Genomic DNA, 13,040 nt, shown 5'->3' on the forward strand with positions numbered 1-13,040 from the left:
TTTTGGAAAAGAAATTTTATTATGAAAATTCAGAATTTCATGTTAACAACTTGCTATTATTTGGTTGTCATTATTTCCTCACCAAGTGTTCATACCACACGTTGCCTATAAACATCCCTGACAGAGTGTGTTCCGTCTGTATGTCTGCATTCACCGTGGAGTGTAAAGTCACCAGTCACACTGAAACGCTACACAGTATCCCTCCCAGGACACTGGGTGCAAAAGTGAGCTGGCAGTGGGTGGGAAAAGAGGTAGATAAGGGGGGATGATATTGGTTGGGGGGTAGAAATAGCGGAACCCAAGAGTAGAAATCAGCTGGCTGCCAGTCGTATTTAAACCACATCAACAAACGATGCACTGACTTAACTGTGGGGGTGATGAACTGCCTTAAAACTAGTGTCCAGCCCAAAAACTGGCTGGTCCCACAGCAGCTCTGGAAGTAAAGCAAGTCAGGATGGTGTCCCAGGTAAGCCCATCACATTTCAGTGCTGCATTTTCATTGAACAGAAACCAGGCGCTCATGAACCACTCCCCAACAGGGATCATGGGATAGGTCATGATGTCCCAGGAGGCCCTGGCCGACGTGCGAACGGGGTTGCAGGCAACAAGTGAGACGGTAGAGACCCCACCGTTCTGATGTACGTGTCCCTGAGAGTAGTCAGGCCAGTGGCCGGGATCAAAGTGTTACAACACTCAAAAGATCTCCATTCCCACAACAAACAAAAGGGTGAAGGGGGAGGGGAGAAAAACAACAGTATGGGGGAGATGGGACTCAGAGGGAGTTCAGTCCTGATCAAGGCACATCCACAGCCACCCTGGGGCAGTTTCACGGGGGGTAAACCTGCAATCCAGGCTGAGAGGTCCAACAGACATAAGGGAAATGTGATTAAAAACTACAAAAGGTGGGGGATAATTAAAAAAAAAAAAAAAAAAAAAAAAAAAAAAAACAGAACACATTTGCAATTCAGATGTGTGAGAATCACCGAATCATACTGGTATCCCCCCCACCCTCCAAAGCCCCATTTCTTAGTGGGGAAGGATAAAGGAATATGAAAATGAAGATGGTGCCTTGTACTGCGGGCATTTCAGGTTAGGGGTTAGAGCTCGTCCCGGGCCTGCTTCATCACAAAGCTGTGCAGGCTCTCTAGGTCTCGCCCACCGCTGTGCTCTGCCCCCTGCTGGCCACCCCGGAACATTATCAGCGTGGGGTACCCGTGCACCTGGGGGATTGAAACATGGTCAGCCGTCACGGGGGGAGCTTAACAAGCAGCCCCTTCAAAACGAGGCACATAAAACCCTAAACATAGTCAGTCCCTGAACTAATTTAAGGGGCTCAGGATGGTCACTGTACCTCCTGCCTAAAGAAACCTAATTTTTAAGCCAAAAAGGTGCGAGACTGGATTTAAGGCCACTCTGATGCCCCAGCCACTACGGTACGCCCTTTTCCAAAGGAGGACAGACTCACAGAGAAGCGGTTGCAGAGAGAGCGCTCCACTGTGCAGTCCACTTTGGCGATCTTCACGCCACTCAGCCCAGGGAACTCCTTCTTGGACAGGTCTTCCCAGGTGGGGGCCAGATGCTTACAGTGACCACACCTAGGGAAGTAGAGGAGGGGGTACTTACGGTGCCATCCCACTTCAGCCAGGGAACATCACCAAAGCCCTCCTTTGCACAGTTTCTGCATCTGTAACCCCCCAGGCATCTGACCAATGCCCATCCGATATCCCTGCTGGACTGCACACGGCCCACCCCGGGACCCACACATGCCCACTTGACTTACCACGGTGCATAGAACTTAACAAACGTCAGACCTTTGGCCACGGTCTCGTCAAAGTTGGCTTCTCCGAGGACAAGAACCTTGGACTAGAGACAGAAGGAGCGTAAGTGTGCAGCAGTAAGTCCCCCCTCCCACCCCCACAGGCAGAGCAGGCCCTCAGCCGTCATAAGCCTTCCTCCCAGATGCGAGTACTTTTTGTGGAAGGTGGCCGCTGTCACATGGCGTCAGACACGCCGCAGACAGCCACGGGCAGCGGAAATGGCCGCCTCGCCCATAATCACTACTTCTGTGCCCCGTGGATGAAAACAGTGTCTAACGGGCATGCGGCTGGGCAGGATCTCAGCAGCTTCAGCAACGTCAGCCTCTCCTACGCAGCGATCTTCAGAAATGCTTTACCACAACGTCGAGGAGGGCAGCTAAAAGCAGGCTGCCAAACCATGCAGGTCGCAGCCTTGCCCCTGGCCCACCTCCCTCCCTGAGCCGAGCGCCCACCTCCTCCTCCACCGGTTCCTCGGTGGGCTCCACAGTGGGCACTTCTGTCTTGGCCTCGCCCTCTGGAGATGCCCTCACCAGGTTGTCTAGGAACTCCTTGAGTGAGTCCAAGTCCCTCTTGCCCCTGTACTGGTCTGTCTGCGGGAAGACGCCACATGCTGGCTGAAGAGCAGCATCTCGACACCTCAGTATCATTCCCACTAGAGTCATGATGCCTGGCACAGCTGCTAGTTTTCATGAAGCATCCCTCTTACTTTCTCTCCATCCCTGAAGAAGAGCAGAGTTGGGTAGCCACGCACTTGGTTCTCCGAGCAAATCTCATAATGCTGGGTGCAGTCCACCTGTGGAGCACAAGGCTCACGGTCAGGACCGGTCAGGTAAATCAGACCAACAGCCATGGCGGTGCAACTGGACCGGCCACCCAGATCCCCACTCCAGCAGTGTGTCAAGGGTCGCTCACTGGAGACCATGTTAAAATCTAACCAACTTAAAAGTCCAGTGACAGTCTCAGTCCAACCTCTGCCTCCATGGTTCTAGTCCTGCCCCCCCAGTTAGACCCACCTTGGCAATCTTGACGGCATCAGAGTGCTCAAACGAGGTGGCCAGCTGTTCCCAGGCCGGGGCCATGGCCTTGCAGTGACCACACCAGGGAGCAAAGAACTTGACGAAGTGGTTTCCTGGAGGAGATATGGGAAAGGTAACAACTATTACTGTGCAAGTGGGGCAGATGGTCAGCATGGAGATACAGGAAAGGGAAAACATGACCACCACCACACAAGCAGGATCAATGATCAGCCAGTGCTCCCGTGCCCCAACCAGGAGCCAGCCGGCTTTGGGGTACACAAAGCCCCTTAAGTCATCTCGGCTTAGGGCCACAGTGCTTGTGGCGGTTTACAGCCCCAATGTCAAACATATCATTTTGTTTCTATTTTTAAGCAGCTACTACAAGGCCTACGAAACACAGATCAGCGTCCGGCCCAGCAGTAGACCCATGCCAGGCTTCAGGGCTCACATGGGATCTAGAGAACCTTCTAGAAGCAGAGCCATCACGGGGTCACGGCTCTAGCAGACGAACAGACAGCAAACTCATGACTCCAAATCGCAGTCTGAGGACACGCATATGACCCTGATCATATTTATTTTCCCCAACAAAGCCTTCAGATTTGGGACACAGTTAGCATACGACATGATAAACAGACTACTTAGCATGGAAACTGGAAACACTCTGAATGAAAAGAAGCTTTAGTCAAAAAACAGCACAGTACAAGTCATAATTATGCAGTTAGAAAATGACTTTACAGTTGGCATTAAACTACATAAAAAGCAGATTTAATGCAGCTGTTGGCTGCAGTGGTGTAATGACCAGCTACTGTCGCTGCGATGTCCTGCACAGCTTGCTTGACTGAACGCAGCTTGAAGCGACAGGACACAAAGTTAACCACTGCCATGTTACTATGAACAGAGACCAGGATCCCTCTCCCCCGATTCTCTGAACCACTGTAACCCCAGTGCACCTCACTGCCATGCTCAGGCAGGAAGGAGGATGTACCCCGTCATTCATGAAGACCCATTTAATACTGCATGCCCCTAACATCCCCCTGCCCACATACCTTTGTTAATATGAGCTTTGAAGTTGCCGGCCGTCAACTCGTACATGCCCTGCTTTGGCTCGGGGACAGCAGGTGGCTCCAGCTCATTCTCCGGTTCCTGTGAGACAGAAAGGCTGGTCATCACCACAAGCAGGACCTCCCATTGCAGACGCCCATGGAGCCTCTCGCCTGGCGACCTCATCACGCAGCTGACACCCCAGGAGGAAATTTCATGAATGCGTTGCTTTCCCACTTGACATCAGATTACAGCCTGTCTCTATCCAGACACTTACACATGGTTACCAGTGGCCTCCCGAGACACACCTGCCAGTCCAATCAGACAGGGCATGTCATAAAACATAACCATGGAAAGGGTGCTCGTCTCTGGGGCCGTGGCCTACAGACACAGCATGAGCAAGAAAGTCACGGACTTACAGAAGGGTCCTCGTTCAGAGTCTTCAGCATCCAGGACTCCAGCGACTCCAAGTCCCGAGAGCCTGAGTATTTCACAGACTCCTGCTCGGGCCTGTAGAGCTTCAGACTAAAAAAAAATAAAATAGGGCAGATGGAGAAACTTGTTCACACGAGCCACCCCGTCAGGGCCAGTTAGCACAGAAGCTGTGAATTCAGGCTCGGGGCTGGAAGGGTCACGGGTTTGAGTCTTGGAAACAGCCAAAAAATGACTGTTTCACTGGATCAGTTCAGATTAAATCATCTGGAATAGTTCTCAAATAAGGCAAACTGCACAGTCACCAGGGAGGCTCCCCACATAACATCACAGACAGTTTAATACACCCTCTCACCTGGTTAAACCCACTCAGCATAAAGGGAAGGTTCCTCCACTGGTTACACTATTAACTATGAACCTCAGGGCCTGTTAATGTTTTACTGCAGCGAGACACTGGCTGAGAAAGTGAGACTCATTACGTGTGACCTGCCTTTAATGCAGCTTGGCTGGTTCCACTTTAAAACACGTATGATAGTTGAGAAAGAATACACGAGTTCTAAGTGAACTGAAAAGGTGGCGATGATGGGCAAGTCTCGGAGTTTTTAGCAGTAGTTTGGCCTAAGTAGCAACTCAGAGACAAAGGCAGAGCATGGCGACCGCCCAGATAGACAAGAACTGTCACGGATACTCATGCACTAAATGTTTATGGTCTTTAAGCCTATTATATACACATATGACTCTGCATAGTAAGTCAAGGTAAACAGCTCACAAACAATTAAATGCAACATGATATATCTCTGGGGAAGAAATGCAATCTGAAATGTATATGCAAACATGGGGACTTGTCTGGTTGCTAAGCTACAACAAGCAGAGTGTGCAGCATGTACAAGTTTATCCCCTGGAAATGTCAGTCTATGTGGAGGCAGCTGTGTTTAGGGTATCTGCTATCCTAACATCTGCTGCACATCTGTGCTGTGAGTGGGGGATGGAGTGGGGGGGGGGCACCACAGACCGCAACTGCACTTATGCACACTCACGTAGGGTAGCCCCGCACCCCATGGCTGGAGCAGAACTTGGTGTCCTGGGTGCAGTCCACCTTGATCACGTAGGCGGGAGGCGACTCCATGCTGTTGTACTTGTCAGCCAGCTCGTTCCAAGTGCTCTGCAATCGCTGGCAATGGCCACACCTGCGCAGACACGCGGGCCAGGCAGCGTTAGCATGAGCGCGAGGGGGGGAAAAGAGCATATTACAGACAGAATCGGACCTACTGGACAAGGCCAACTTGTGCTCGTCTTATCCCGCCCACCGGTAACGGTAACATCCACCGGTCATTATGAACCCCGCGGACCCGGTCCCCAACCCCCCACACCGCAGTGCCACGTCGGCGGCGCCGCCGCACACATTCGCAGACGCTCCACTTCACTCTTTTCGGCCCCGGTTCCCAAGGCCACAATAGGGGCGGTGAAACGGTTTTACAGCACAGGGATCACAGCGAAAGGAGACTTTTTACAAGCCCATTGCACGGCACCGGGAAAGTCGGGAAACGCGCTTATAGAGATTCCAAATAGAAATAATACTGATATTAACCACAAAGGGAAAAAAAGAAATTACAGAGAAAAGGGGACAGATATCACCGAGGAAAGAGAAGCCGGGCCGCCCTGTAGCGCTCCCTCCCCGCCCCCGGCAAACTGCCCCGTGGCCCCGGCGCCTCTCACCACGGGGCGAAGAACATCACGAAGTGCGGAGCGGAGCTGACAGCGTCGCCGAACTGCTCGGCCGTGTATGTGTGCCGGGCGTGTTCATCCTCCTCCGACTCCGCACTGAGGCGGCCGCAGAGGAGCAGGGAGCCCAGCAACCAAAGGCCGACAAGTAAGGCGGCCATGGTCCCAATGAGAGCAGAGTGCCGAGTCTCAGTGCTGCCGCCGGGGCGGGGCTGCCGGCTATCAGGGCGCCGCTGCCGTAAAGCGATGCGCTGTGGCGGCTCCGTGAGCGACCGAGAGCTGCCGAAAGACACCGAGAGCCGCGAACAAGGGGGGCGGGGGGGGGGGCATGTGTGACGCGAACTCGAATATTAATTCATGCACTTATCCAATGACCATCGGCACACTTTCTAAAATCTAATTAATTTAGTATGTCTATGTACAAACAATTCTGAATTTTTCACGCACATTTCAGTCACATCATTAGTGTTCCGTAAAGCTAGATGCTGACAAACTCGTTACCGACTGGATATTACACATGGAACCTTTTTTTCTGCCCACCACAACCCGCCCTTTTTGGAGGACAACTTTACATTAAATTAAAGTTACAGTGTAAAGATATTCAATTCCAGGGTGGCCACTCCGAACTCACCCGCCCTACTACCGTGATTATCCATCCATTTTCCAAACTGCTTACCGTACTGAGTCACGGGGGTCCAGAGCCTATCCCGGAAGCAATGGGCATGAGGCAGGGAACATCCCAGGATGGGGGGCCAGCCCATCGCAGGGCACACTCACACACCATTCACACACACATGCACTCCTACGGGCAATTTAGCAACTCCAATTAGCATGTTTTTGGACTGTGGGGGGGGGGGGGGGGGGGGGGGGGAAACCCCACGATGACATGGGGAGAACATGCAAACTCCACACACATGTAACCCAGGCGGAGACTCAAACCTGGGTCCCAGAGGTGTGAGGCAACAGTGCTAACCACTGCACCACCATGCTGCTACTACTGTGATTATACAAAATCATAAATAGATAAATAAAATAAAAAAGGGGAGGACGACACCGAAACAACAATCATAACAATAACAGACATTAATCACCATGGGGAGAGAAAAAAAAATAATAAAGGTGGAATGGAGAAAACAAAGTGTAGGGGAATGCAGAGTACAAACAACCGTAACACACATAACACTCATTACAAGGACATCAAACAACAAAAGATTAATAGCAGGCTAATGCTGACAACAATAAAAAAATTCTAACAATAATATCAACAACAACAATAATGACAATAGTAATAATGTTACAAATACATATTATATATATGTAGCATACACACATGTGATCATACACATATACATGTGTATTTCAATTCCTATAAGTTACTTTAAAAAGTAATAATAATAATGATATTGATCGCTCAACCTCGCATGCGCCCATTCTCGTATGTGTAGGTATGAAGTGATTTGTCATTGGATCTGCTGGTAATTGATGCCGTCGGGGGGCAAGACAGTGCCCCCCCACCCCCGGGCCCAAGGCGAAGGCAGGGGGAACCAGGCAACCAAGGCCACCCTGCCGCCCCCACGGCATACGGGTCCACAGCCACACGTCCCCGAGACAACCACCCGCCCAACCCGAGAGGGAGCCCGCGAACAATGAGGCCCGCAGAGGGGGGACGGGCAGCGAGCCCCCCAGTCCCGCCCACGACCCCCCCACCAAGGCAAGTGGGTCCAGGGCTGAAGGGAACGGGGATGGATTGCCACCCACCGGAGCGACCCCCCCCCCCCCCCCCCCGAGATTGCAGGATGACCAAAGGAAGGCCCATATGAAGGGAGTTGTGTGTTTATGTCTATAATGCATTAAAATTAGTGGGTGCAGTTAGGGTATGACGGTCCCACCGCTGGCAGACGCCAGAGTCCCCCATCCCCCTCCCTGCACCCCCAGGCCCTGATGTAGCATGGACTGTGTATATGACTAAAGTACAAAAAGCAGGTGAGTAGTTGAGGCACGGGCACCCCACCGCTGGCAGACGGCAGAACCCCACCTGCCTAAACCCACCTCCTCAGCCCTAGTGTCATGTGGTGTCTAATGTGCAAGTAAAACCTCCCCACTGCCCCTCAAAACCCTAGTGTTTTGTGAAATGTAGTGTCGGGCCCAGGGGAGCAATAAGGGTGTGCCAGGAGTGGGCCCCCCCAGCATCGAGGCCAGATCCCTGACTGGCCCCGATTAGTCCCAATCCCCGACCCCGCACAGCCGACAGGGGCAGCCAACCGGGGTGCTCAGGGGTGTTCAGGGGCACCCCCCCTCCAGGAGCAGACTGGAAAAGTCCCACCCCACTACGCCTGATGGGACCCCAGCTAGCAGCCAAGGACGGGACAACCCCAGACCCACTGGCAAATGGAGAACCGATCCAGCCAGGTGGGGTGACTTCCGCCCCCTGGCCACCCCCAAGCAAGGCGGAGGCCCCTGCATCAATACCCCCACCCCAACCACCCCACAGTGCCCGTGGGCCCGATGCCGGGAATGCCGACGGCAGAAACCGATCCGCCCCCACCAGGCCCTACCGCATGCGTGCGACCACCTTTTTCCGAGGGTGTATATTCCCCAATTATAAACCATTCCCCTTTGCTGACCTGGATAACTAGATGTTCATTGTACAATTTGCACTTTGTTTTAAGTGTGTTTTTGAACAGCTGAACTGGCCCATTAGTTTAGGTTTGAAATGCAGCTGTATTTGATCTGCTAGTGTGATACTGGTAAACAGTTCATAACAGTCGAGACATTAATAATAAGATGCACTTTATGATCCCAAGGAGAAATTCTGGCCATGTCAGGAAAGCCTTGTACACTAGTAAGGGTAGATTAGGGAGCATTGTAAAGGGAGGGAATTTTACTTTGGAAGAAATTAGGAAAAGCATCACTTTGCTGAGTGGCTGGGGGTTTTGCTACAGGAACATTAACAAACAAGTTCATAGTATAAAAAAAGAGTTTGAGGCCTACAGTCCGCACTGTTAATGACTGAAGAATAATAGGGAATGCGATCATTGTGTAGAGCAGACCTGTATTTTGGCATGTGCTCGCTCTAAGCTAGGGAATGCATAGTGAAACCTGTCTTTGTATAAAGCCGTTCTAGGGATTGATCAGTTGTCTTCAGGGCTCGAAACACTGGAGTAAACCAAGAAGAGAAATTGGAGAAGATTTACTCATGGATTGACTCCTCTTCTATTTGCAGAAACTGGTTTGAGCTGCTGAGGGCTCCTGTTTATCGATGTGTCCTTTGGTTCATGCCCTGTATGTAAGGGACCCTTGTTTCCTATTCTGTTTAAGATCAGGTCAGATACTTCATTTTGAATTTGTTCACTTTTGTTGCCAGCAGTTCAGACATTAATGGCTGTGTGTTGAGTTATTTTGAGGGGACATCAACTTTACACCATTATACAAGCTGTACACTGATTACTTTACATTCTATCAGAGTTTCATATCTTTAGCGTTGTCCCTTGAAAAGATATAATAAAATATTTACAAAAATGTGAGGGGTGTACTCACTTTTGTGAGATACTGTATATATAGGTCACTCCCCTGGCTCCTTACATACAGGACACAGTATATATACAGTACACATGTACCATTTGGGCAGTTGGGGTTTATAGCCGAATGTGGCATCTTCGGCGGAGCAAGCTGAAGATCTCCAGAGGTCCTCCCTTTGAGATGTTCCAGACCAAGCAGTGCCAGATGAAACGGCCTCTCTCAGAAGCCCCTGCTGTTTTTGTAGCTCCTCACCAAAAGTGCTGTGGTTCACCTTTGGCACCAGCAAGCAGAGGGACCACATTTGGCTTCACGCAGAGAGGCCATCATCACCTTCCGAGTTACGGCACTCCCTCCTCGGCGGGGCTGCTGCTGCGGGCTTCCAGCAGGCGTTAGCGGGCATGATGTCACGGCGACACTGTGCCCGGACCGACCCAGGACGGCTTCAGTGGGGGCCTCGTTGTCACAGTTACCTAGAAGAGCTTTTCAGAAACAGACAGAGCTACATTCATGTGGAGATTCAAAGTGACTTCATTTGACTGCAATTTATTTCTGCTTAATAGGCGGCTTTTGGTCTCTGCTGCAAAAAACTGCACACACAGCATGGTCATATTGCAAAAAGTGAATATTTGAAAATATAAAATATATGAAATATAAAACCCCATTACACTGTATTCCTGCTTAATTTAATCTAACCAGCTTTAAATACAGTAAGCAGTAATAATTCTCAGCTTACATTAGTAGTTTGAGCACATCTAATTATCAGCACAGTGGCGGGAAAGAGCACGGCTTTGTTGAGAATATTTTTTTGATGAAAGAACAGGAAACCAGTGCAGCAAGACGCTTCCCCCCTGCGCACTTCGGCGTTTCGGGCACCTGAACAGTGGCCCCCCTCTTCCCACAGAAACCTGCACGCTTGACTCCCCATTTGCACTGAAATCTTGCCAGTGCGGCCTACCCTGCACTGTTTCTGCACTTGATCTGGCCTCTGCTGTCTCTACACTCTAACAGAAATAGCGCGTGAATACGGTCCCCCTCCCCAATGTACGCCAGCTGGTGGCTCTTTACTCGCAGCTACAGCAGTGACCTCAGGCACATTGTGCTCGGTGAGTCCTGAACAGCTCTGTCTCCACTGTTGTCCCTACACTGTTAAAAAAAAGGCACTTTTACGGGTTCTGTAACATACTTCATATATGACTCAAGATGGTTCCAAATGGAACCTTTTTCGGGAGGCACCTTTAAAGAACTGTATCGGTTCTGTTGCTAACATTCTGATAACGTTCCATATAGTAAGTCAAGGTGCTATCTTTATAAAATAAGCAAAATATGTTATTATATTTATGAATTAAATAAAGATTCATCATTGAAAATAAGTATGTACGGTATGAAGGACAAAAACGTGCATGATAATGTAAAAGTTTTATTTTAGGTTGTTTAAAAAGCATTTTATTAACTGACAAATTCAACAGAAATATTTCAAAAACAGCATCTGTAAACATTAAATTTGAATTGAATTAATTGAAATGAAGTGAACTTAATTTACTTTATGGTCACCATATTGCAAGGACCATACAGCTGAACGAAATTGTGAATGAAGGCTCGATGTATGACCGTAGACATAAGACAAGACAATCAGACAGAGAGCACAGACAAAGTTTATGTAGTTTAACAGACACAAAATAGTTACTAACATAGTTAATGACTATGTCTGAACACCTTCAATATTGTGATAAATGTGTATGAAGAAATACAGGTCATTTGGTACACATGAAATCAATTTCATAAATGGACGGTAACAACAAGCTAATTTTGAAAGGTAGCAAGATTACATTGTGTTACAATTTATACATATTACATGAAATTGCAGACTATGGCACTATAAAATAATAGGTAACGCTTTACTTTAACTGTACTTTCATAATGAATTCATTATACACTCACAGAACATTTAGTGCACCTTCATAATGCATACGTAGTACATCCATAAGCAGAATGAAAGTATGCCTTAACATTCCAATATACTTTACCAGCTTTAATACACATTAGTAAACATTATATGATTATAAGAACAAACATTATAATCATATAGTGTTTGTAATTAATGTAAATTAAAGCTGTTAAGGTACGTTAGGATGTTATGGTATACTTACATGCTGTTTATGAATGTTCTAAGAATGCATTGCGAATTCATTATGAAGGTGTACTGAATGTTCTACGAATGCATTATACAGCATTATGAAAGTCCAGTCAATGTAAAGCATTACCAAATAATAATTACAACACAATTACCATAAATGCAGAATGTGTGGACTGTCATGTACAGACACAAAGGCTCAGAGTGCATTCAGTTGCACTGAGCCTGAAAAAGTAATGCTGAATAAAATGCAGTGTGTGTGGCTGTTCTGGGGGATTGAACAGCAAGAGCTAAAGCAATCAGCAAATAGGACGGAGTTAACAATCGGGAATTTTTGGTGTCCTTTGCCTTCACTCTGGTTTCTCCATCCATCTGAATTATGACTCATTTTTGAAAAGTGTTGGGGTAGGACTAACCAGCACCTGTAAAACAAATATAACCATTTTCCTGGCATCGTCTCACATACAACTGTCTGCAACCTATAGTCAATAAAATACTTTGGTTTCCTTGGGTGTCTGCCAATAACTCCTCAATCCTTCCAGAACAATAAATGTATACAGATACTGAACATATTGCCCCACCTGCATGCTTTAGTTTGATGATCAAACATATTTTTTTCACAGTTGTTCTACTATAAAGCACAATGAAAGCCCCAACAGGCCATATATCCCATAGTGTACTTCTTAGGGGAAGAAAGGAGCTTTAACTTGATCAATGCAACAGATGTAAGAGATACTCTTTGAATAGCTGAGGCAGTGGCAGGTTCTGTGCACAATTCTCCCAGTCTATGGAAAGCTGAAAGAAAATCATCAACACTTTATTTGAGGGGACACAAATAATGCAGTACTACACTCTTACCTAATATATTAATTAACCAGAAACTAAGTGTTTGTTACGTACTGATATCATGTTTGATCATCATTAATCATCAATAGTTTCTATATTTGTTCATGATTTGTACTTGAGTAGTAACTGAGCACTACTTGTGCTCCCTCAAGTAAAGTGTTACCAGAAAATCATTTAAGGCTGACTTTGGTATGTGGTGTGTAGCCTTCCTCTGCTACACATCTCTCTTTATGCATTTGGGGAAGGTGAGCTGTCTCACTTGCATGCAAAACACCGCAAAGACGTGTCCACTGTTTTTCACTTCACTTGAAGCTTTAAAACAAGCAGTCAAGCTGACAAGCGGCAGTAGTGTCGATGAGCTAATAACATTAAGTAACCACAAAGCTAGCTGCAAATATTGCAGTTTGTATTAGCTATCTAGCTGGTGACAAAGTTTAAACATTGTATCTAGCTTAAGTTCTCCTGACTTGCTTGGTGTTACCAAGAACGATTGATACCAGCTTATAACTTGTATGT

General features: G+C 48.1%; 1 protein-coding gene across 1 annotated transcript; it reads right to left on the reverse strand.

Moving 5' to 3' along the window:
- Positions 1-6,270, reverse strand: txndc5 (thioredoxin domain containing 5). Its single transcript, XM_049013720.1, has 10 exons — positions 6,023-6,270; positions 5,344-5,493; positions 4,294-4,399; positions 3,880-3,976; positions 2,831-2,946; positions 2,524-2,610; positions 2,270-2,407; positions 1,781-1,863; positions 1,466-1,595; positions 1-1,220 (listed from the first exon to the last, which is right to left on the reverse strand). Exons 1-10 carry the CDS (start codon positions 6,187-6,189, stop codon positions 1,098-1,100), a joined length of 1,197 nt encoding a protein of 398 aa, XP_048869677.1. The 5' UTR covers positions 6,190-6,270; the 3' UTR covers positions 1-1,097.
- Between the last annotated feature and the right edge of the window lie 6,770 nt (positions 6,271-13,040).

Source organism: Brienomyrus brachyistius, chromosome 1 (genome assembly GCF_023856365.1).
Source record: "Brienomyrus brachyistius isolate T26 chromosome 1, BBRACH_0.4, whole genome shotgun sequence".
NCBI lineage: Eukaryota > Metazoa > Chordata > Actinopteri > Osteoglossiformes > Mormyridae > Brienomyrus > Brienomyrus brachyistius.